At 39.8% G+C, this 24,186-nt stretch overlaps 1 protein-coding gene across 7 annotated transcripts in view; it reads left to right on the top strand.

The window, feature by feature from the left end:
* CENPU (centromere protein U) overlaps nt 1-24,186 on the top strand; it is a 43,287-nt gene that overhangs the window by 961 nt on the left and 18,140 nt on the right. For all 7 annotated transcript variants that reach the window (XR_277615.5, XR_012435271.1, XM_005556399.5 and 4 more), the window contains exons 2-7: nt 2,160-2,208; nt 4,093-4,210; nt 8,084-8,189; nt 15,862-15,922; nt 16,420-16,656; nt 20,049-20,118. Coding sequence is in view for 5 of the 7 variants with exons in the window: in XM_005556399.5 (XP_005556456.2) it covers nt 2,160-2,208; nt 4,093-4,210; nt 8,084-8,189; nt 15,862-15,922; nt 16,420-16,656; nt 20,049-20,118 (641 nt within the window). In the remaining 2 variants the exon portion in view is untranslated. The remainder of the gene's footprint in view (nt 1-2,159; nt 2,209-4,092; nt 4,211-8,083; nt 8,190-15,861; nt 15,923-16,419; nt 16,657-20,048; nt 20,119-24,186) is intronic.

Raw genomic sequence — 24,186 nt, 5'->3', positions numbered from 1 at the left:
AAAGGCTAGTGGTTTTTGTTGTCTTTATTTTTATTTTTTTAACATTTTTGGGTTTGAGACTCATGAAATCTGTTCAGGCCTCCTCCCAGAACACACTAATGCACATACAACAGAATTTTTTTTTTTTTTTTTTTTTTGAGTCGGAATTTCACTCTAGCCCAGGCTGGAGTGCAGTGGCGCAACCTCCGCCTCCCAGGTTCAAGCGATTCTCCTGCCTCAGCCTCCACAGTAGCTGGGATTACAGGCGTGAGCCACCACGTCCAGCTCATTTGTGTATTTTTAGTAGAAATGGGGTTTCACCATGTTGGCCAGGATGGTCTCGATTTCCTGACCTCATGATCCGCCCTCCTTGACTTCTCAGAGCGCTGGGATTACAGGCGGGAGCCACCGCACCTGGCCCAGAAATTTTACCTGTGGGTTGTCACAGAGGTTTCTATCTCTCAGAAGCCCCACCTTGACTGCAACCTAAGGCAAGGAGGAACCTTGACTTTTTTTCCCCCCCAAGAAAGGACAAGACAGCTCAAAGAGTTTAGATGAAGAAGTTTATGTGGTCTAGTTTTTGTTGTGTTTCTGTTACTTGGCTTTGTGACCCTTGATAAGTCACTTAAATTTTAGGAACCCCGGAATCATCATCTATAAAATTGCCATAAAACCAGTACTTGTCCTACCTTCTTCCTTAGGTTTCATGAAGTAAATAAATCATGAACTTGTTAGAAATGCAGAGTCCCAGGCCATGCCCCAGAGGGACTGAATCATACACTCCTGGGGTGGTGCTGAGCAACCTGTTTCACAAGCCCTGCTGAGAATGTTGATGACACTCCAGTCTGGGAACCACTGCTCTGAACAGTTTTCTAACTTTTTTTTTTTAAACTGTGATTCACAGTAATGATGTTTTATGTCACACTTAGTACACATGCGCACACATCCACACATAACAAAACAAAAGGCTTATGAACATAGTATATCCAGTGCAATGTTTCATTTTATATTTTCCTTTTTTTGTTTGTTTTTTTAAAATGCTGGCCTGGCAATCTTAAAAGGACATTATAGGACAATTGATGTGATTTGGGTAGGGACTGTAGATTAGATTATGGTATCAGTGTTAAATTCCTTGATTTTAGAAATTGTACCATGAATATGCAGGATAATGCCCTCCTAGGAAAGACATATTATGGTATTTAGGGGTAGAGGTGCACAGTGTCTCCAGTCACACACACACACACGCACGCACGCACGCACACAGCAAATGAGTAAAGGGCATACAGAAGGTCCTTGTACTGTTTGCAACTTTTCTGTGAGCTTGAAATGATATCAAATAAAAGGATACTAAAACATTGGTTTAGACTCACTAAGCTGATTTTGCTATCTACAAATGAGAAAAATATGGCTACAATCTGCATGGCATATTTTAAAGTCAGGAATTATGTACTGTATTATTCCAGAGTATCCCCCCGTACCCTTGTATGATGCCTGGTTGGTGGAGGATAGTCTGTACATATTCACTGACTCCTGGCACTATTAGTAATAATAATATATAATTCCTGCCACTGTTATTTCTCGTTTTTATTCTAGTCACCATTGTTACATCTGTTTCCTTGAAGCTTGTTGAAGATATATATACAACTTTATCGTTTGAAGCTATGGCCCAACTGAAAGAGTGTGAAGGGAGGTCGAGGGCAGGCCCTGGATTTGAAGTGATGTAAATGTTAATGCAGGCTTGTCTCCCTCCTGGCTCCGTGTTGCTGTGGGCAAGCATACATCTGTAACATGGGATTCACTTCTACCTTATAGGACTGTTAGAATTAAATGAGAAAAGGACATACGAGAGCCAGGCACAGGATGGAGCAGGTGTCCGGACTTAGCATTAGCCTACCTCCCCTTTGTTCAGCCCTGCAGAGAAAGTCAATTACTGCTGATTGATTAAGGCCTCAGGGAAAAAGTTAACAGCAAGATTCCAACTTTTCCATGTCCCTGAGGGGGAGAGGTATGTTATTTTATAACATTGGTGATAGGATTTGACCTATAAAAAATAAATTTGTGGAATATGGGTTCTTTTTTTTTTTTTGTAAAAATGTGTGGAAAGGATCATAACTATGGTGTTTCCTCAGTTATTTTAACTATTTCATAACTCTTGTGGTTTTTTTTTTGCTGTTTAATAGTGCAAGACGTTCGAAGAACACTTTAGAAAGAACACATTCCGTGAAAGATGTAAGTTATCTTTTTGTGTTGTAGTTTTCTCAAAATTAACAGTACAAAATAACATTTTTTGAGTACCTCAGTTTTGTAGACTTCACTTGGCAAGTTCAGTGTTTCTTGTAGTGAAAAAGTGTGTTCATTTTCCTCACACTTTTTCCAGTATAGTGGATAAAATGACTTCTGTTAATGTTTTAGAATTTCCTTTATTTCTGAGCCTAGGTTGGTTTTATTTTCGTTTAGATAATTGGCTTCATGTAAAAATTGTACAATGCTGTCAACTTTTTTCACTTAAAGCCATTTCTCGTTGTACTTTTCAAGAATTGTTTATGATTTCATGATACTCCACTTAGTTCACATTACAGGTTTACTTTTCTTTAGAGTAGAGTCCTAGAATAAATGTATGTGAAAAGTGTGTACATTTCTTTAATGTTCTTGATTGCTAATTCCAATATTTTTTCCAGTGGCTTGTGTGATTGGCATTGTAATCTCACATTAACAGTGTATGACAGTGCCAGGCACCCTGGAAGGAGTTACTTCTGCTTGTTCTGCCCTGGGCTTTCTTTGTCCTGCATAGTCCTTAACCCCAGCCTGAAGAGGATAGCTCTCTTCCCCTCTGGGAAACCCTGGGATCACCCTGCAGGATTTTGCTCAGCGCTCTGCTCCCACCCCAGCATTACTTCGCGGGTTCTTTGGGTGGGTTTCTCTCAGTTGTCCTGCCTTGCCCCTGCCATTAGTAGCCAAAGTCCAGTGTGCATCGGAGGGATTTATCTAAGCTCCAGCCTTAGCTGGAAGCCCAGAGTTCCTGGAATGGATTCAGCTTTCCTGGCCTTCCCTCTGCAAGGCAGTGCCTTACATGTGGAGGCCCCCTGTGCCTTGGGAGGGGCTGGAAGACCTGCCAGCTCTCTTTGCATTCCACCCACAAGCACTCCAGGAATAATTCGTTTACTGGGGGCATCTGAATGGTCAAGTTTGTATATGGTTTGCCAATTTTATTTTACCTCCTTTATACCTGCCAGAATTTTCTTATTTTCGTGTCTGTTAATACTACCCTTCCACATTTTCCGGAACTACCATGAAAGTTTTTCTCATTTTATATATGTTTTCATGTTTCATTAGATTTGGGGTAGCAGACTTCATGGGCATATCAGTATATTGAACTGTAAACCCTGGTGTCCTTTAGTCAGGAGTTGTTAACCCATGTGTACCCTTAAAACTGTTTATGAACTTTTGGGTATATGGGCATATTTCCGGAGATAGGACCCATCACTTTCCCTAGGTCAGAGGTGTAGGCAAACTGGTCCATGGGCCAAATCTAGCCTGCCACCTGTTTTTGTATATCCCTGCAAGCTAAGAATGGTTTTTACATTTTCTAATGGTTGAAATGAAAAGACTGTGTCATAACACGTGAACATGATATTAAATTCAAATTGCAGTGTTCAAAAGTCAAATTGTATTGGAACACAGCCATGCTCATTCTTTTCTGTGTGGTTACTGTCGTCATTCACATGACAGTGGTTGAGTTAGTAGTCAAAAGAGAAACCTTATGGCCTGCAAAGCCTAAAATAATTTACTTTCTGGTCCTTTATAGAAAAAGTTTGCCAATCCTTGCCTTAGGTTATCAAAAGAGTCTGTGTCCCCAAAAAGTGTTAATTGCTTCTTTCTTTTTATTTTACCTGAAACATTGTAATTGTACACATTTGTGGGGTATGATTTGATCTTGCCATACATGTCTATGTTGTATAATGACCCAGTCGGGGTAGGTAGTGAATCCATCACCCCATGCTTAAGGATTGCTTCCTTAGGCAGCAGTGATTACAAGAATATTCTTGCTCCATAAATCAGCCTATTGTTCTTTGTGAGAGCCAACTCAGTAACTTCAACTTCATTCACTTTTAGAAAGCTGGTCAAAAGTGCAAGCCTATTGACGTGTTCGACTTTCCTGATAATTCTGATGTCTCAAGCATTGGCAGGCTGGGTGAAAATGAGAAAGATGAAGAACCTGATGAGACCTTTGGTTAGTACTTTAAATCTTTATCCTAACATAACTCTAAAGCAACAACATTTAGGCCAGATATAATAAAAATTAGAAATATCTTCAAATATAAAAATTAGTTGCCTGCATGTAAATATAATGTTCTCTGGGGAGTACTTGATAATTTGAATTAATTTTTCTCACGTCTAGGTACATTGAAACTAAGAACATTATCAAAGTGGTGGCACTCTTCTAGTGGTATTCGTTAACAATCCAGTCACATGAGGACACTTACTATAGTACTCTGTAACAAGAGGAGCATAGAATACATTTCTCACTTCATTCTACCGTTTGATAGAGCCATTAATTTAGGGAGGAGAAGAGTATGGGTAATTTTCCTTTGTCCTAAACTCATGGAGGCAGGGGATGCTTTGGGAGAGCCAGTAGGAGAGCTTCACCTGTGTTCCTTTGGAGTATGAGCTAAAAGGTCAGTACCTGGCTGGCCAGGAGTGTGTGAGTTGTCAGGGTGGGCTGCTTGTGTCACTGGGCACTCCAGAGGCCAGAAATGACAGAGAAAATGCCATGTGCCCCCACATCTAGAACTGTAGTAGTCAGGCATTTTTGCTGGAATAAGTTTTAAGAGAATTTTGAAGGCTTTGGTTTAATTTTTTGTTAATAAAAGAAAATATTATACATTTTATAAGGTGAAATATATTCACCAGAATAATGTCTTTTATTATGACTTGATAAAAATGTCCTGTTTGTCTAAAATCTAAATCTAAAAGATCTGAACCTAAAACCCCATAATTTAAAAAATGGAAATGAATTCACATACCATAAAATTCACCCTTTTAAAGTGTACACATCATTGGTTTTTAGTTTATTCACAAGGTTGTACAACTGTCTGCATTATCTAGTTCCAGAAAATTGTTATCATCCTGTAGAGAACCCTGTACCCATGAGTGGTCACTCCCTCTTCCCCCTTCAGGCCCCTGGCAGCCGTGAATCTCCTTTCTGTCTCTGCAGATTTGCCATTTCTGTACATATCAGTGGAATCCTAGACTCTGGTCCTTTGTGACTGGCTTCTTTTACTTAGTTTGTGTTTTCAGGGTTTATCCATGTTGTAGTGTGTATCTGCTTCATTCCTACACGTTTTTATAGATCAGCAATACTCCATTGTTTGAATATACCACAACTTGTTATCCATTTATCAGTTACATTTAGGTGGTTTCTATTTTTTGGCCACTATGAATAATGCTGCTATGAACATTTGTGTATGAGTTTTTGCGTGGGCTTTTTTCACTTGGGCATATAGTGGGAGCAGAATTGCTGAGTCCTACGGTAATTCTGTTTTTAACTTTTTAAGGAACTGTTTTATAAAGCAGCTACATGACTTTATAATTCCATGGCAGTGTATGAGAGTTGTCGTTTCTGCACAGCTTCACTGAAACTTACCGAGTTTTTTATTCTAGCCATCCCTGCACCTCATTGTGGGTGTGAGTATGGGTGGGGGTATGGGTGGTAAAATATAGTTTACCATTTTAACCTTTTTTAAGTGTATTAACTCTGTAGCAGATAAATACATTCACATTGTTGTGCAACCATCATCACCATCCATCTCCAGAACTTTCTCATCTTTCCTAACTGAAACGCTCTATCTATTAAACAACTTCCCGTTCTCCCCTCCCCTCAACTCCTGGCAACCATCATTCTCCTTTCTAGGAATCTGATGTAAAAGGAAGCATACAATAGTTGGTTCTTTGGTAACTGGCTTATTTCATTTAGCATAATGTCTTTGAGGTTCATCTGTGTTGTAGCCTGAGTCAGAATATTTTTTTTTTTTTTTGGAGGCAAAGACTTGCTCTCTTACCTAGGCTGAACTGCAGTGGCGCAATCTCGGCTCACTGCAACCTCCACCTCCCAGGTTCAAGCAATTCTCCCTGCCTCAGCGTCCCGAGTGGCTGGGATTCCAGGCGCTCCCCTCCCTTCCACACCATGCCTGGCTAATTTTTTTATTTTTTTAGTAGAGATGGGGCTTTGCCATATTGGCCAGGCTGGCGTTGAACTCCTGACCTCAGGTGGTCCACCTACCTCGGCCTCCCAAATTGCTGGGATTACAGGCATGAGCCACCGCGCCCAGCCAGAATTTCCTTTTTACGTTGAAGAACAGTCTGTATGTACCACATTTTATTTATCTATTCATCTGTTAATGGACCCTTGGGTTACTTCTGCTTTTTGACTGTGAATAATGCTGCTATTAATACTAACATGAGTGTATCAATAGCTGTTTGAGTCCCTGCTTTCCCCTCTTTTGGGCGTTTACCCAGAAATGGGATTGCTGGATCATATATATTTTATATTTTCAGGAGTCACCATTTCCGCAGTGCCTGTATTCCCACCAGCAGTGCCCAAGGATTTCAGTTTCTCCACATCCTTGCCTACACTTGTCATTTTCTGGGTGTGTGTTTGTTTTTGTTTTTTAAATAATAGCTAGCCTAAGCTTAGGGTGTGAAGTACTATCTCATTATGGTTTTGATTCATATTTCCCTAATTACTAATGGTGTTCAGCACCTTTTCAGTGTGCTTATGGCTGACCATTTGCTTTTTTTTCCCCTTTGACCCTCTTATACATGATTATTGGCCATTTGCATATTCTTTGAAGAAGTTTCTGTTCACCCTTTGCCCGTTTTTAAATTGGATTATTTGTCTTTTTATTGTGAAGTTGTGAGAATCCAGTTTATATGAGTGGTTATCTGTGAACATTTGGGATTGTTCTATTTCTTTTCCCCCCCTTGTTATTCACAGCAATGAAGTAAATAAATCCCTTTGCCTTGTTGAAGGCAATACAAAGTATACTACTAACTTAAAAATTGTGCAGTTGATATGTTCATTATTTAAGCAGCTGTTTAGTTGAAAAAATGTTGAAGTTTGCACTGTCGTGCTAAACTTTGAGCATGAAGAAATGGTTGCTTGGCTCTTACCAGGCCCCCTTACAGCAGTTTAGTTCTGTCACCACTGGCCACCTCTTCTTCAAGCTCTCTACCCCTGCGATAAGTACTGGATCTCTCCTGTTACTCCTCTTTCCTGAGCACCCGCTAGGAGCATCTTTCTCCTCTTAGCATCTCTTTTCTATGCCTTTCCACCAAGTCCATTTGCTCTCCTTCTCTTTTATCTTCTTCCTCATTCAAGGTACCTTTATATGCTATCTAAAGGCTCTGGCATCCCAGAGTAAAGCAGAGAGGAAGTAAGGGAGGCCGGGAATCTCCCCAAAGGGCTTTTCATTCAAAAATACTGTATGACCGCTATATGCAGGGCACTTTGTGAGGTGACCTCTCTAGGCCTGTAGAGTTTATAGTTTAATGCAGTGGTCTCTAATGCAGAGTGTATGACACCTGATAGGGATGAGGAAAGAAAACGTTAGATTTCCGATTTATATTTTTATCTCATTAAAATTTCCCCAACCTGGGCAACATAGTGAGACCCTGTCTCTACAAATAATTTAAAAATTACCTGGGCATGGTGGCATGTGCCTGTAGTCCCAGCTATTCAGGAGGCTGCGGCAGGAGGATCGCTTGAGCTTAGGTGCTCCAGGCTGCAGTGAGCTGAGATCGCACTACTGCATTCCAGCCTGGGCAACAGCGTGAGGCCCTGTTTCAAACACCAAAAATAATTCCATATAAGTGCGGTAATAAAGGTTTATTATTCATAAATATTCATGTGTTTGTTGGTGATAGGGTTTAAAATTTTTATTGTTGAGGTGTGAGATCAAAAACATTTGGGAAGTGGCCTGTTTAATTGATTTTGATTTTGTTAGTTGAACAAAGATTGTTTTGTACTCCATTGTAAGGGAATAAACTTCAGTATTGCCCAAATAGCCAGACTTTTAAAGTTGTCTTCTTGTTTGTCTTTTGAAAGATCCTCCTTTACATAGCACAGCTATATATGCTGATGAAGAAGAATTCTCCAAACTTGGTGGACTATCTATCCCTTCAACTCCTCCAGGAAAAGAAGCAAAAATAAGGTACTGGTATATTTCAAGCAATTGTTTATTCATGGTTAATGGGATTTCTGAGATAGAAGCTAATAAAAAGAAAGCGTTTTAAGATACTTTGAGCCAACTTGTTATGCTTTTTCTCAAGAGAACTGAGGCATAAAAACTTTATTAATAATTGACAATTACGATAATTATAATAGCTGTGATAACTGACAGAATTCACACCTGATTATCCTAGAAATCATGCCTAGGAAGATAGTTTAGCTTTGAGTCAAATAAGAAAGGAGGGAAAGATTTTATGAGCATAAAATTTTAGGTGATTTTTGGGAGGTCTCTTTCATTTACCAACTAATGATCACAAATGAGATGTTTCCTTGTATATGGTAGGTGATGATTACAAAGCAATACAAAGCCTGTTTCAGATGCGTTGTTCCTGAGGCGCATTGGCTTGCATCTTTCAGATTTATGTGAACGTATAGGTCAGGAAAATCTCTATAAAAATGATTTCATAGAGAAAACTTGGGAGCAAGTTATATAATGCAGAACTCTTCGATAACTGTAGTACGCATTTTAAGTTGTTATCTAGAGCAGCCCTTTGACTTATGGACCTCTATTGGGTAATAGGTCAGTTCTAGTTACTAAATGTATTTAGCAAGTATCAAAAGTGCAGTGTTTGTTTCTTTATTTGTTTTTTTTGAGATGGAATCTTGCTCTGACTCCCACACTGGAGTGCAGTGGCGTGATCTGGGTTCACTGCAAGCTCCGCCTCCCGGGTTCACGCCATTCTCCTGCCTCAGCCTCCCGAGTGGCTGGGACTACAGGCGCCCACCACCACGCCCAGCTAATTTTTTTTGTATTTTTAGTAGAGACTGGTTTCACCGTGTTACCGAGGCTGGTCTCGATCTCCTGACCTCATGATCCGCCCACCTTGGCCTCCCAAAGTGCTGGGATTACAGACGTGAGCCACTGCGCCCGGCCAAAACTGCAGTTTTAAAACAAATATTCCAGTTGGGCAGAAATCTGAGAAGTCATTTTGAGATTGTCTATACTAGGGAAGTTTTATAGTACTTGGTTATTTTGGAGACTCACTCTGTCACCAGGCTGGAGTGCAGTGGCGCTGTCTCGGCTCACTGCAACCTCCACCTCCTCAGTTCAAGCAATTCTTCTGCCTCAACCTCTCGAGTAGTTTGGACTACGGGCGCATGCCACCATGCCCAGCTAATTTTTGTATTTTTTAGTAGAGATGGGGTTTCACCATGTTGGCCAGGATGGTCTTGATCTCCTGACCTCGTGATCTGCCCGCCTTGGCCTCCCAAAGTGCTAGGATTACAGGTGTTAACCACCGCTCCTGGCTGACTCCAGTTTTATATGTTACTGAAAATCAGTAGAAGTCATACATTTGGAAAACATGCACTCTAAATAGTGGTGAATGTAATTTTTAAAGAGGAATACTTTGAGTAAACATTCACATGGTTTAAAAATATAAAAAGGTGTATAGTAAGTCTTCAGATCATGTCTACTATCCATCTAGCTCCTAGAACCCACTTCTTCCCTCTCCCTTATTATTTTCTCATATGTCCTTCCAGAATTTCTTGGTGCATATAAAAGTAAATATGAAACACATTTTAACCCTTTTTTTGTGTACAAAAGGCAGCATAGGTTGCTACCTAGCTTTTTTCACTTACTACATCTTAGAGATCTTCACATGTCAATACACGTGGAGCTTTCTCATTGTTCTACCCTTTCCACAGCATGAGTGTTCCTTAGTGTGATTATCCAGTCCTGTATGAATGGGCAGTCAGGCTGTTTCCAGTCTGTGCTCTCACTCCCAGTGCCACTGGGAGTGCCATTTCACACTTGTGCTTGTGTATCTATAGGATATAGTCATAAAAGTGAAATTCTGAGTCAAATGAAATGTGTTTGTCATTTTTATAGTTATTGCCACATTGCCACCAAAGTGAGATCAAACTTGGATTTTTGCCAATGTGATAGGTCAAAAATGCTATCCCAGCCTAGTTCTAATTTGTATTCTTCTTAGGAATGATTGAACAGCAATTATTTAAAAGCTCTTGAATTTGTCTTTCTGCAAACTGTTTATATCCTTTTTACTATAGTTGATGTTGGTCATTTTCTTCATGACTTCATTTAAACATTAGTGAGATGAGCCCTATGTTACAGTTTTTTTTTTTTTTAACTGGTTCATCTGTCTTTTGACAAAACACCTAATGGTGGTGTTTTTTTTTCCAACATAGAAAATGTTTAGTTTTATTTAGATACGGTGATATATTTATCACTCTTAGCGTTTAGGGATTTTGAGTCATAGTTAGGGAGATGTCTCCCTTCATGTTTTCTTTTAGAACTTGTATGATTTGTATTAAAATCCTTGATCTTTTCTATTCTTGTGAGGTATAAATGCAACTTTTCTCATTGTTTTCTCATTTTTTTAAATGACTTTTAAGAGCTACTTGTTAAGTTAAAAGCAAAAGTTACAATCTTTATTGGGTTGAGGTAAATTTATACATTTATTTATAAAAGCTGATCTTTATTAGTTTTGGATTTGGTTTGTTCTTGCTTTTCTAGTTCTTTAAGATGCATCATTAGGTTATTTATTTAAAGATTTTCTTTTTTGATGTAGGCACTTATAGCTGTGAACTTCCCTCTTAGTATTGCTTTTGTGGTATCCCATAGGTTTTGGTATGTTGTGTTTCCATTATCATTTGTCTCAAGAAATTGTTCAGCTTCCTTCTTAATCTCTTAATTGACCCACTGGTCCTTCATTAACATTTTTTCTCTGTGTGTTTGTATAACTTCCAAAATTCCTCTTGTTATTGATTTCTAGTTTTATTCCACAGAGAAGATACTTGATATTTCAGTTTTTAAAAAATGTTTTAAGACTTGTTTTGTGACCTATCACATGGTCTGTACTTGAGAATGATCCATGTGCTGAGGAAAAGAATGTGTATTCTGCAGCTGTCGGATGAAATGTTCTATAAATATCTGTTAGGTTCATATGGTCTACAGTGCAGATTAAGTCTGCTGTTTCTTTATTGATCTTCTGTCTGGAAGATCTCTCCAGTGCTGAAAGTGGGGCGTTGAAGTCTCCAGCTAATGTATTGGGGTCTGTCTCTCCCTTTAGCTCTAATAATATTAGCTTCATCTATCTGGGTGTTCCAATGTTGGGTGCATGTGTATTTAAAATTGTTGTATCCTCTTGCTGAATTTGACCCCTTTTGTCATTACGTAGTGACCTTCTTTGTCTCTTCTTACAGTTTCTGTCTCAAAAATCTAGTTTATCTGAAATAAGTATAGCTATTCTGCCCTTTTTTTGGTTTCCATTGGCATGGAATATCTTTTTCCGTACCTTTATTTTCAGTCTGTGTGTATCTTTATAGATGAAATGTGTTTCTTGTAGGCAACAAATCATTGGGTCTTTTTTTTTTCCCCCCAATCCAGCCACTCTATGTCTTTTGATTGGAGAGTTTAGTCCATTTACATTCAGTGTTACTATTGCTAAGCAGGGACTTACTCATGCCATTTTATTTTTTGTTTTCTGATTGTTTTGTGGCCCTCTCTTCTTTTCTTCCTTCCTGTCTTGCTTTTAGTAAAGGTGATTTTCTCTGGCAGTGTGATTTCTTGGTCTTTTTATGTATTTGTTTTTTTTTAATTTGAGGTTACCATGAGGCTAGCAGGTACTGCCATATAACCCATTATTTTATGCCATTAACAACTTAACCCTGCTTTCATAAACAAGCAAAAAAAAAAAAACTAATAAAAACTCTACACTTTCACTTTGCTCCCCCACTTTTTAACTTTTTGTTTTTACTTTTATTGTACTGTTTATGTTTTGAAAAGTTATTTTTGATTGGTTCATCTTTTAGTCTTTCTACTTATAATGAGAGTAGTTTACACACATCAGCTACAGTGTTATCTTTTTCCGTGTACTTAATATTACCAGTGAGTTTTATACCTTCAGGTGATTTATACTGCTCATTAATGTCCTTTTCTTTCTGCTTGAATTACTCCCTTTAGCATTTCTTTTGGGACAGGTCTGGAGTTGATAAAATTTCTCAGCTTTTGTTTGGGAAAGTCTTTATTTCTTTTTCATGTTCGAAGGATATTTTCACCAGATATATTCTTATAGGGTAAAAGTTTTTTTCCTTCAGCACTTTAAATATATCATGCCAGTCTCTCCTGGCCTGTAAGGTGTCCACTGAAAGTCTGCTGCCAGACATACCGGAGCTCCATTGTAAGTTACCTGTTTCTTTTCTCTTGCTGCTTTTAGATTCTTTATCTTTGACCTTTGGGTGTTTTATTATTAAATGCCTTGAGGTAGTCTTCTTTGGGTTAAAGCTGCTTGGTGTTGGTTGTATAACCTTCTTGTACTTGGATATTGATACCTTTCTCTTGGTTTAGAAAGTTCTCTGTTACTACCTTTTTGAATAAACTTTCTACCCGCCTTTCTCTACCTTTCTTTAAGGCCAGTAACTCTTTGATTTGCCCTTTGAAGCTTTTTCTAGACCCTGTAGGCATGCTTCATGACTGTTTTTCTTTTTTTTCTTTTCTTTCCTCTGTATTTTCAAATAGCCTTTCTTCAAGCTCACTAATTCTTTCTTCTGCTTGATAGATTCTGCTATTAAGAGACTCTGATGTATTCTTTAATATGTCAGCTACATTTTTCAACTACTGAATTTCTGCTTGATTTTTAAAAATTATTTCAATTCTTTGTTAAAGTGATCTGATAGAATTCTGAATTCCTTCTCAGTGTTATCTTGAATTTCTTTGAGTTTCCTCAAAACAGCTATTTTGAATTCTCTGTCTAGAAGGTCACGTATCTGCTGTTTCCCCAGTATTGGTCCCTGGTGCCTTATTTAGTTCATTTGATGAGGTCATGTTTTACTGGATGGTCTTGATGCTTACGGATGTTTATCAGTGTCTGGACATTGAAGAGTCAGGTATTTATTGTAGTCATTGGAGTCTGGGCTTGTTTGGATCCATCCTTTTTGGGAAGGCTTTCCAGATATTTGAAAGGACTTAGGTGTTGTGATCTGCATTAGGGGGTCTCATGACCCTGACTGGTGCCCTGTGCTACTGTGGCTGAGCTGGTATCCAAGATGGAAAACAAAGTCCTCTCCACTCTTCTCTCTCCTCTCCTCTCACAGAAGAAAGAGGTCTCTTTTGGAGCCATGGGCTGTGCTGCCTGGGCCTGGGAGAGGGGTGATGCCAGCACACCCTTAGCCACACTGGTTGGTGTCTCAGTAGGTCTCATGCCCCCACAGTCCACTGGCTCCAAGCCCAGCTCAGCACTAGGAGTTACCATCCTTGTGGCCTAGACTGCCCCTCAGGCTCACGTGGGGCCGCAGAGCACTTTAGCCCACAGTGGCAAGGCTTGTCAGAGCTCTACCTCCCACTGCTAAGATGGGCAATTCCCCTCACACCAGGACTAGTCCAAATGTTCCCTCTGTGTGTGGGCATCAGTTTAGTTCAGCCTGGTTCTGCTTTCCACTGTTAAAGGACAGCGCTGATTACAAAGCAAAGCTGCAAAATCACTGCGCTCTCCCCCTAAGAGCACAGATTCTCTGTGCCACGCAGCCACTGTTGGAGATGGGGAAGGGGTAGCGTCAGCGATTGTAGACTCTTTCCTACCCTCTTCAGTGCGTCTTTCAGCGATAGGAAGTCAAGAACAGGCACTGTGAGTACTCAGCTGACTTTTGTTTCCTGTGAAGGTGCTCCCTTTGCGTAGATAGTTGTTAAACTTGGTGTTCCTGCGGGGACAATCAGTGGAGCCCTCTGTTCAGCCATCTTGCTCCTGGCTGTTTCCTCTCCTGTTTTTTTTTCTTTATGTGTAGGTGATTCTGTTCTCAGCCCTCTCTTCTCTGGCCCTCTCTTCTCCATCTAACCCCAGTTCACGCTCATGGTTTTAACTACCTGTGTGCCACCGTTTCTCAAGTTTGTCTCTTGTCCAGACCCTCTCCTGAGTTCCAAGATGCCTTGCACATTGGCCATATTTCTCTAGATGCCCATAGGCACCTCACTCAACAAAGGCAAAACTGAGCTCCTTTTCCTTCTCATCTAGTGTCAGTGAACTCTTTTGGTATTCTCTAGGTTAATAGTCTTGCCATTCACCCAGTCCCCTCCAATCCAGCAATCTGGGAATCAGTCCTGGTATGTTCTGTCTGGCCAGTCCTATTTTTCTGGCCTGTGACTGCCTTGAGAATCCGTTTTTCCTTTCCACACCCCTGCCACCTCCCTGTGGCTGCCATGGTTTGGGGACTTCACTCTTACCAGCATTCCTGCGGTAGTTTCCTGTCTGGTGTCCTTATCTCTCGTGCCAGCTCCCTCTGGCCTACCTTCCCATACACCTTCCAGAGTGATCTTTTGAAACCCCAGTCTCGTCTTACTCCTACGTCCACGTCCTGTTAGGGCTCTCCTTTGTCTGTATGCATGGCATAGAGGGCCCCCGTGCCAGTTTGGATCCTTGGGTGAGTAGACACTGAGGCAGTTAGGAATGGAAGGGGTTTATTAGTGATATCTGTGAAGGGTAAAGTTGGAAGAAGCAGGATGGGGCAGAGATGGCCTCAAATTGCACTGCAGTGCCTACAGTTCTGAACAAGCCACTGCGGAGCTCTGGAGGAGTGAGGGCTGTTAAAAGGAGGCCTGACCTGTATTAGGCAGAAACGTCGAGGCCCCAGACCCTCGCTGTGCTTACTTGTTGGCTAAAGACTGCCCACAGCTATAGCCTCTGCCCAGATGCTGCAGTGGATCCAGAAGGTGCTGCAGTGGATCTAGAAGACGCTGCAGCTGGAGGCTGGCGCTGACCATAGGAGATCCATGCAGCATGCCCATGTGGGTACCCTGCAGCCCTTCAGTCATAGCCTTTGGCTTTTCCCGAGCGTTTGTTATCTTCTCTTAGAAAATACATTTTATCCGTGCTCTGTTGCACGTTTCTTGAACGTGCCAGGCTGTTTTACACCACCATGCTTTTACATTAACTTTTCCATCTGCTTTAAATGTCCTTCTCCACACTTGTTTTCCTGAAAAAAGTTTTTTACCAGTCACCGCCAAGTGTCATAACTGTGATGCCTTTCCTAATACCCAAGCCATGTCTCCACATCATCTTCTCTGTCAGGTGCTTGCCAGGTCATCACTCTGCACTATCTTTGGCCTTCCTACTAGACAGTGAACCCTTTGAAGGAAAACCTCTCAATTTTGAAGTAATTTTATTCACTGTACTTTGTATTTTGAGGTTGGTGTTAAATAAATTTGTTGTATTGAACAAAATGAAAAGATGAATTTTCATAGCCCATCAGAAGTTAGGACTATTTTTTTCCTTTTTAAAGGATAAAATGTGTTCCCTTTTCTATCACCTAAGGATGGGCCTAGTGGATTAGCTTTTAGTACAAATGATGGCCCATATGCCTGGGACTGGTAACTTGGAGAAAAGTGCAATTCTCAGACATCACCACAGGTGCTGCAGTAATGGAACAGGTTACTTGCTTGCCTGGGATAAACTCATGTGGCCTGGGTATGGGAAGATGTGGGAGGCAGCAGTAAACCTGGGAACATGGCAGGCTTGTATGTGACAAGTAGGATATTTCCTCATTAAATTGAGTCTGTTTTCGTGTTGGATGAGCAAGTTAGAGAAGACATGCGAATATAAATGGAATGTGTACAAGATATTGATGACTTGTACTTTTTACAGTTCAGACACTTCTGGAAATGAAGCAAGTGCAATCGAATCTGTAAAAATTAGTGCAAAAAAGGTATGTAGGAGTATTCGCTCTATTTTAATTTGTAATATAGTTTGATTGGATTCAAATAGAAAATGTTCTGTAAAATATTTCATTTCCTCTTTAGAATGGATGCAAATAGAGAAAATATTCCATAGCAACATTTTTCATAAAGTTCTATTTTTAGAATATACTTTTATAGTAAAAAGCAAAATATTTTTGTATCTGAAGTGTTTTTCATTAAAGAGGTCTCACATCTCTATGTACTTTGTCAATTTTCATAGCATTCTTGTACTGTGGTTAGGTCGTGATTTTAAAAGGCAGAGGGAATTGTTGGGAGTGTTTATTGTAACCTTTGATTTAGGTTTCCTGTCCTATCCATTAATTATGTTGCTGTCTTCCTATTATGTTCAGTTTTGAAGTTTAGAAGTGAGTAATGTGGACTGTATATATGTTTTCTACTATTACAGTAAGAATTATAAGCATTTCTATTTTCTAAATAAGTACTGCTGTTTTTTTCTTTTACACAGCCAGGAAGAAAGCTCAAGCCCATTAGTGATGACTCTGAAAGCACTGAAGGAAGTGATACAAGAAGAAAAGTTAAATCAGCAGAGAAAACAAATATACAGCGTCATGAGGTTATTCCAACTACAGCATCTTCAGAACTTTCAGAGAAACCAGCTGAGTCGGTCACTTCTAAAAAGACAGGACCCCTTAGTGCCCAGCCCTCTGTTGAACAAGAGAACTTGGCACTAGAAAGTCAATCGGTAAGAATGTCAGCCATCCCCAAGGAGAGCAAAAAAGGTTTATTGAAAAATTTTGGGGAAGAAAATGAAGCATTTTCTCTTTCCTTCATATCTTTTCAAAGATAAATTTTATATTTTCCTTAATGTAATAAAAATGTTTGTTTTAGAAAATCTAGATGGTATGGCCGGGTGCAGTGGCTCACGCCTGTAATCCCAGCACTTTGGGAGACCAAGGCAGGGGGATCACCTGAGGTCAGGAGTTCAAGACCAGCCTGGGCAACATGGTGAAACCCCGTCTCTACTAAAAGTACAAAAATTAGCTGGATGCAGTGGCGCATGCCTGTAATCCTAGCTACTCAGGGGGCTGAGGCAGGAGAATCGCTTGAGTCCAGGCGGCGGAGGTTGCAGTAAGCTGAGATTGCACCACTGCACTCCAGCCTGGGTGACAGAGCAAGACTCCGTCTTAAAAAAAAAAAAAAAAAAAAAAAAAAAAAAAAAAAAAAACTAGAGGGTATGGAAAAGAAGATAAAATCACCTATAATTCCATAACCCAAAATAACCACGTCTTTTGGTCTATGCTGTTCAGTCCTTTCAGTGAGCTTTAATTACCCTGAGATCATATACTTGTTATTAAGTATTCAACAATGCGTAACATTCCATTCATGGCATGCCATAGTTAATCTCTTACTAATGAAGAATTGCTATTTAAAAAATTATAAGTGCTTTGATGAATTTTGTTGTAGCTAAATATTCGTGCATTCCTTAGATCATTTCCTTAGGAAAAAACTACTGATAAGAATTCTGGGTCTTAGGCCAGGCGCGGTGGCTCATGCCTATAATCCTACCACTTTGGGAGGCCAAGGCATGTGGATCACCTGAGGTCAGGAGTTCGAGACCAGCCTGGCCAACATGGCAAAACCCCTTCTCTACTAAAAATACAAAAATTAGCCGGGTGTGGTGGTGCATTCCTGTAATCCCAGCTACTCAGAAGGTTGTAGCAAGAGAATCAACTTGAACCCAGGAGGCGGAGGTTGGAGTGAGCTGAGACTGTGCCACTGTACTGGGCAATAGAGTGAGACTCAGTCTCAAAAAACAAAGAACTCTGGGTCTTATTGGTTCTAAAATTCTTGACATATAATATCTTTTGGCAAGTTCTTAATATGTGATTAATTCATTTGGACTTAATTGAATAAATAATTTATGCTCATGTTTGAAAACTTTTTGAAGTATAGTAAATTGTCCCTGCTACCCTGTCTTCTTCACCTTTCCACCTGCTTAACATACACACAGGTAACCTTATACTTTCTTATATATCTTTCAAATTTCCTTTTGTACATGTAAACAAGTATGAATGTATATTCTTATTTTTATTTCCTGTCTTTACACAAATTGAAGCAAACTATGATCTCTGTTGTTGATCTGTCTTGGTGAACATCCCATGTGCACTTGAATTTGCAGTTGTGTTCTGTAAATGTCAGTTGAGGTCAAGCGTAGTTCAGAGATTTTGTCTCCTTACTCTTGTTTTTGGTGATGGGGGATGGTCTGCTTGATCCATCAGTTACTTAGAGGAGGTATTTTTTTAACTTCTGCTAAAAGTCCATTGACTTTTGATGTAATTTTAAATATGGTGAGGTTCACATCTACCATACTCTGTTTTCCATTTGCTCCTGTTTTCTGTCTCTCTTAGAACTCATTTTGGATTAGTTGAACGTTGTTTTTGTATTCTATTTTATTTTCTCTATTGACTTCTTAGCTGTACCTTTTTAAATTTTTTTCAGTGGTTGCTCCTGGGTTAAAAATGTACATCCTTAAATTAACAAAGTCTATTTAGAATCAGTGTGTTATCACTTCATACATTCTACTTGACAATTAACTACCTCCCACTACATAAATGTAATTATGTAACAATATTATGTATAATTCTATTTATCCATCCCCATCCTCTGTGCTGTTTTGTCTTGTTTTACTTCTGTGTTACAAATCTAACCTTACAGTATTGTCATTTCTGCTTGAAAGAGTTGTTTTTTAAAAAAAAAAATATGAGAAGCAGCAGCTCTGTAGTCTTCTACCTGTTCCTCTCTCCAGTTCACTGATTGCCTGCCTATAGATACTAGTTTCCATTTGTTACCTTTTTCCATCAGCCTACAGAATATCTTCTAGCATTTCTTTCATGACAGGTCTGCTGGTGACAAATTCTCTCAGATTTTGTTTATCCGGAAGTGTTTTTATTTCAACTCTGTTTTTGAAGGATATTTCACTGGCTGTGGAATTCTGAGTTGACAGATTTATTCCCCAGCTCTTTATACCATTCTGTTGTCTTCTGGTCTCCATGGTTTCTGATGAGCCGTGAGTTGTCTCTTTCCCACGTACATTTACCTTGTCCTGTGCCCCCAATGCTGCTTGCCCTTCATTATCAACTATGTTGTTATCCTCACGATAGCGTTTTCTGGTAGGCTTTATGTGGTCTCACCCGGCACATGGGCAGTACTTAGACAAGGCCTCTTAGGACCCCCGCTCCACAGGCACCTGTGCTCTCCTGAGCAGCTTATTCCAAGTGCCTCTCAGCTGGGTAGGATTGTCATGCCCTGCTTAGACTTCAGCTCACTATACCCCATTTAGAAACTCTGTGTGCGTGGAGTGGGGGTGGTAGTCATAGGGTTCACCTTCCAAGTTTTCCTTTCTCCTGGAACTCAGTCTTGTATTGCCTGTTGTCCAATGCCTGAATAAAATTGCCACCCCTTTTCCCCCATTTTATGGTTGTTTATGGCAAGAGAGCTAGTTTGGAAGCTGTTACTTCACCGTAGCTGGAACAGAAATTTGAGCTGATTCCACATGTTATTATCTTAAGTAATAAAAGTTCAACTTTCCCATCAAGGCAACAATTGTTATAAGTCAACTGAAAGTTTTATTTGCTCTTATTTTGTGATGGTTTTGTTTGCAATGCTTCCTTATATTAATGTAGATAATTTATATAACTAATCTGTTTTACAACTAAATGAGAATTATAGCTAAAGTTTTTTTTCTTCTTGAGATGGAGTCTCGCTCTGTCACCCAGGCTGGAGTGCAGTGGTGCAATCTCAGCTCACTGCAACCTCTGACTCCTCCCAGGTTCAAGCAGTTCTTCTGCCTCAGCCTCCCCAGTAGCTGAGACTACAGGCGTGCGCCACCACACCCTGGCAATTTTTGTATTTTTAGTAAAGGTGGGGTTTTACCATGTTGGCCAGGCTGGTCTGGAACTCCTGACCTCAAGTGATCTGCCTGCCTCAGCCTCCCAAAGTGCTAGGATTACAGGCATGAGCCACTATGCCCAGCTAAAATATTGAATGACAGTTTGGTAACAGTCTTAATCCTTATGTTTTAAGAGAAAGAAAACTTCTTAAAACCTTAATGCTTTTTTTTTTTTTTTTTTGTAGAAAACTCAGAAAAAAGGGAAGATGTCTCATGGCAAAAAGAAGAAATCAAGAAGTAAAGCCGTAGGCTCAGGTAGAGAATGATGTTTTATATTTTGTCACTCGTTCAGGAATTTCATGAGAGAAATAAGACCCTATTCTTAATTTGTTATAGTTGTAAATTGTAAGTACATAAAATTGCCACTTTTAAAAATTAGGAATATGTGACTTTGAAGTAACATTTTTTTCTAACATTTTGTCATGAAAATTTTCAGCATACAGCTAAGATGGAAAAAAAATTTATATATTTATATACCCACTACTTAGATGTTACAGTTAACATTTTATTATTTACTTTATTAGATAGGTAGTAAAGTTAGTATTAATCCATTAATGCAGTTTTTAAGGCATTTTAAAATAATGTAGACATCAGTACTTCCTCTGGAATACTTATGTACATGATTAACTGGAGTTCAGTGTGTTTACAGTTTTTTCTTTGAATGTAAAATGTACATGCAGTACAATGTGTAACTCAAGCCGCTGTCAACATGTGAAGTCTTTACTCCAGAAAGTTCTTTCATGTCAGTCCCCACCCCATATCTCCGGAGGCAGTGGCTTCAGGGATGTTTTTTCTGCTATGGATTAGTTTTGTCTGTTCTGGGATTTTGTGTAGATGGAATCTCATAGTGTGTACTCTCTTGTGTAAGGCTTCTTTCACTCAGCATAGTTTTTTTGCAATCCATCTATGTTTTGGTATCATTTTTATTATTGAGCTTATTCCACTGTGTAATTACACCACAGTTGATCCAGTCTCTTACTGATGGACAGCTGAGTTGTTTTCAGGTTTTGGCTATTTGAATAAAGCTGCTGTGAACTTTTTGTTGTTGTTGTTGTTGAGACTGAGTCTTGCTCTGTTGCCAGGCTGGAGTGCAGTGGCTTGATCTCAGCTCACTGCAACTTCCGCCTCCCAGGTTCAAGCGAATCTCCTGCCTCAGTCTCCTGAGTAGCTGAGACTACAGGCCCACACCACCACGCCTGGCTAATTTTTTGTATTTTTAGTAGAGATGGGGTTTCACCATGTTGGCCAGGATGGTCTTAATCTCCTGACCTCATGATCCACCTGCCTTGGCCTCCCAAAGTGCTGGGATTACAGGTGTGAGCCACTGCAACCAGCCAGTGAACATTTTTATACACATTTCTTTGTGAACATATGTTTTCATTTCTCTTGGGTAAATAAAAAGGAGTGAAGTTGCTGAGTCATAGGGTAGGCATATGTTTAATTTTACAAGAAACTGCCAAACTTTGCAAACTGCATTCCCAAAGTGGTTGTATAACATAATTTTATACTCCTACCAGAAGTTTAAATGTTTAAATGCACAGTTTAAATGTTACTAAGAATATAATGAGCAACTTCATGTGAATAAATTTAAAATAGATAGGGGAGGCTAGTGGGGAGCGGGGAGAGGGAGAGGCTGGTCAGCGGGTACAAAGTTACAGTTAGATAGGTATAAGTTCAGGTGTTCTCTTGCACAGTAGGGTGACTATGGTTAACAGTGTTACACATTTCAAAACAGCTAGAAGAGAGGATTTTTAGTCTTCTTACCACAAACAAATGATAAATGTATGAGGTGATGGATATGCTGAATGCCCTAATTTGATTTTTTAGACAATACATATATGTATTGACACATCACACTGTACTCATAAATATGTACAATTACTATGTGTCAATTAAAAACAAAAATTTAAAAGTGAATCCACCCACCCTGCCAAAATAGAGGAAAAGGGGATATCCTCTTCTCCCCCATATTGTAACACATAAATATCTAGAAAAATGCAAGGCTAATGAAGCTGGATTTTGAAGAAGAAAACTGAAATAATCCTGTAACTATCAAATTCAAACACTAGTTTAAAATTTTTCTATTAAACTAACAAAAACTCCTCAATTCTATATAGTTTTATAGGCAGGTCTAATATAGCAGTCCCCAAACTTTTTCGCACCAGGGACTGGTTTCATGGCAGACAATTTTTGCGTGGACGAGGATTGGAGATGGTTTTGGGATAAAACTGTTCCACCTCAGATCATCGGCGTTAGATTCCCAAAAGGAGCTCACAACCTAGATCCCTCGCATGTGCAGCTCACAATGAGGTTCGTGCTCCCATGAGAGTCTAATGCCACCACTACTCTGACAGGAGGTGGAGCTCGGGTGGTCATGCTCACTCGCCCCCCCACCCTGCCACTCACCTCCTGCTGTGTGGCCCAGTTCCTAACAGGCCACAAACTGATACCAGTCTGTGGCTGGGGGCTTGGGGACCCCTGGTCTAACAGACATTTAATTCTAATCTTAGGGACCGTGACACCAAAAGATAGACCAGAAAAGAGACCCTGCATATATGGAAACTTGATGAATGTATGACAAAAATGTTGGCTGCTGGTCAGTGGGGAAAGGTGGTTCTGTGACAGTGTTTTCCCTGTAGAAAAATGAAATGAGACTGCCTCTGACTTGCAGCACACAAAAACAGTTCTGAACTGAAGGCTTAAATATGACAGGTAAAATTGGACAATTTTTAGAGAAAATAAAGGAGTATCAATAAAAAGACAACTTAGTAGAAAAATGGGCAGATGACACCAACATTTTTACAGAAGAGGAAATAGTAAAATAAACATTTGGAGGGAGTGCATTCCTAATCACAGAAATTTAAATTCACAGCTACAGTGAGACACTCCTTTGCACCTCCTAGTTTGACACATATTTTAGCCTCTCAAGAGTCCATATTTAATGAGGATGTCACCAGTAGAGATCCTTAATCACTGCAGATATGAAGAGATATAAGCACTTTGAAAATAATTTTGGCCATTCTCTGGCAAAGTTGAAAAAACATGCAGACTTTGAAACCTAGCAGTTGCTGGTGGGTGTATTTACTAGAGGAATTCTTGAACGTGTCTGTGTATCATGTGTATGAGTGCTCTTAGCATTGTCTTTCATGCTAGCAAAGTACTGCAAACAACTTATCACATTAGAATTGATAGATAAATTGCTGTGTACGTATGGAGTGGAATACAAAAGCAGAACTTTTACTGGTGCATAAGCAATTGTAAAAAGGTCAAAAACATTCTAAACTCCACATTGTTTAGGAATATATTTGTGTACAATAAAATTATAACAAAGAGTAATATGATGATAAACACAAAGTTCAGAAGGCATTGGAGTCAGGTACGCAGAGTGCTTTCAGTGTCTTATTAATGCTCTCTTTTTTTTTTTGACCGAGTTTTGCTCTTGTCGCCCAGGCTGCAGTGAAGTGGCACAATCTCGGCTTCCTTCAACCTCTGCCTCCCAGGTTCAAGCGATTCTCCTGCCTGAGCCTCCTGAGTAGTTGGGATTACAGGCCCCCGCCACTACTCCCTGGCTAATTTTTTGATTTTTTTTTTTTTTTTTTTTTAATAGAGAGGGGGTTTCACCATATTGGCTAGGCTGGTCTTGAACTCTTGACCTCGGGTGATCTATCCACCTCAGCCTCCCAAAGTGCTGGGATTATAGGTGTGAGCCACCACACCTGACCAGTGCTCTCCTTCTTAAGTTGTACTGTGGTCCTATGGGCAACCCTTTTATTATGCATATTTATATTATGCATATATAAATGTTGTCGTGTATAAAATAACTCATCATAGATCAATTCTGATGCCAAAATAAATGTTATGTTCAGTAAGAGTAGATAGCTTGGATATACGGTTCTTAATTAAACTTAAAAAAAAAATCTGTTGGTCCTGAGAGCTTAAGGAAGATTTTATTTAAACTAATAAGACCTTTAGATACTGTGTCTTTTATAAAAGCAGAACTAGGCCAGGTGCAGTGGCTCACGCCTGTAATCACAGCACTTTGGGAGGCCGAGGCGGGCGGATCACGAGGTCAGGAGATCCAGACCATCCTAGCTAACACTGTGAAACCCTGTTTCTACCAAAAATACAAAAATAGCCGGGCGTGGTGGCGAGAGCCTGTAGTCCCAGCTACTCGGGAGGCTGAGGCAGGAGAATGGCGTGAACCCAGGAGGCAGAGCTTGCAGTGAGCTGAGATCGTGCCACTGCACTCCAGCCTGGGCGGCAAAGCGAGACTCTGTCTCAATAAATAAATAAATAAATAAATAAATAAATAAATAAATGCAG

This window comes from Macaca fascicularis, chromosome 5, assembly GCF_037993035.2.
Source record: "Macaca fascicularis isolate 582-1 chromosome 5, T2T-MFA8v1.1".
Lineage (NCBI taxonomy): Eukaryota > Metazoa > Chordata > Mammalia > Primates > Cercopithecidae > Macaca > Macaca fascicularis.
Note: the sequence above shows the minus strand (reverse complement) of the source record. Positions and strands in the feature narration are given on the sequence as shown.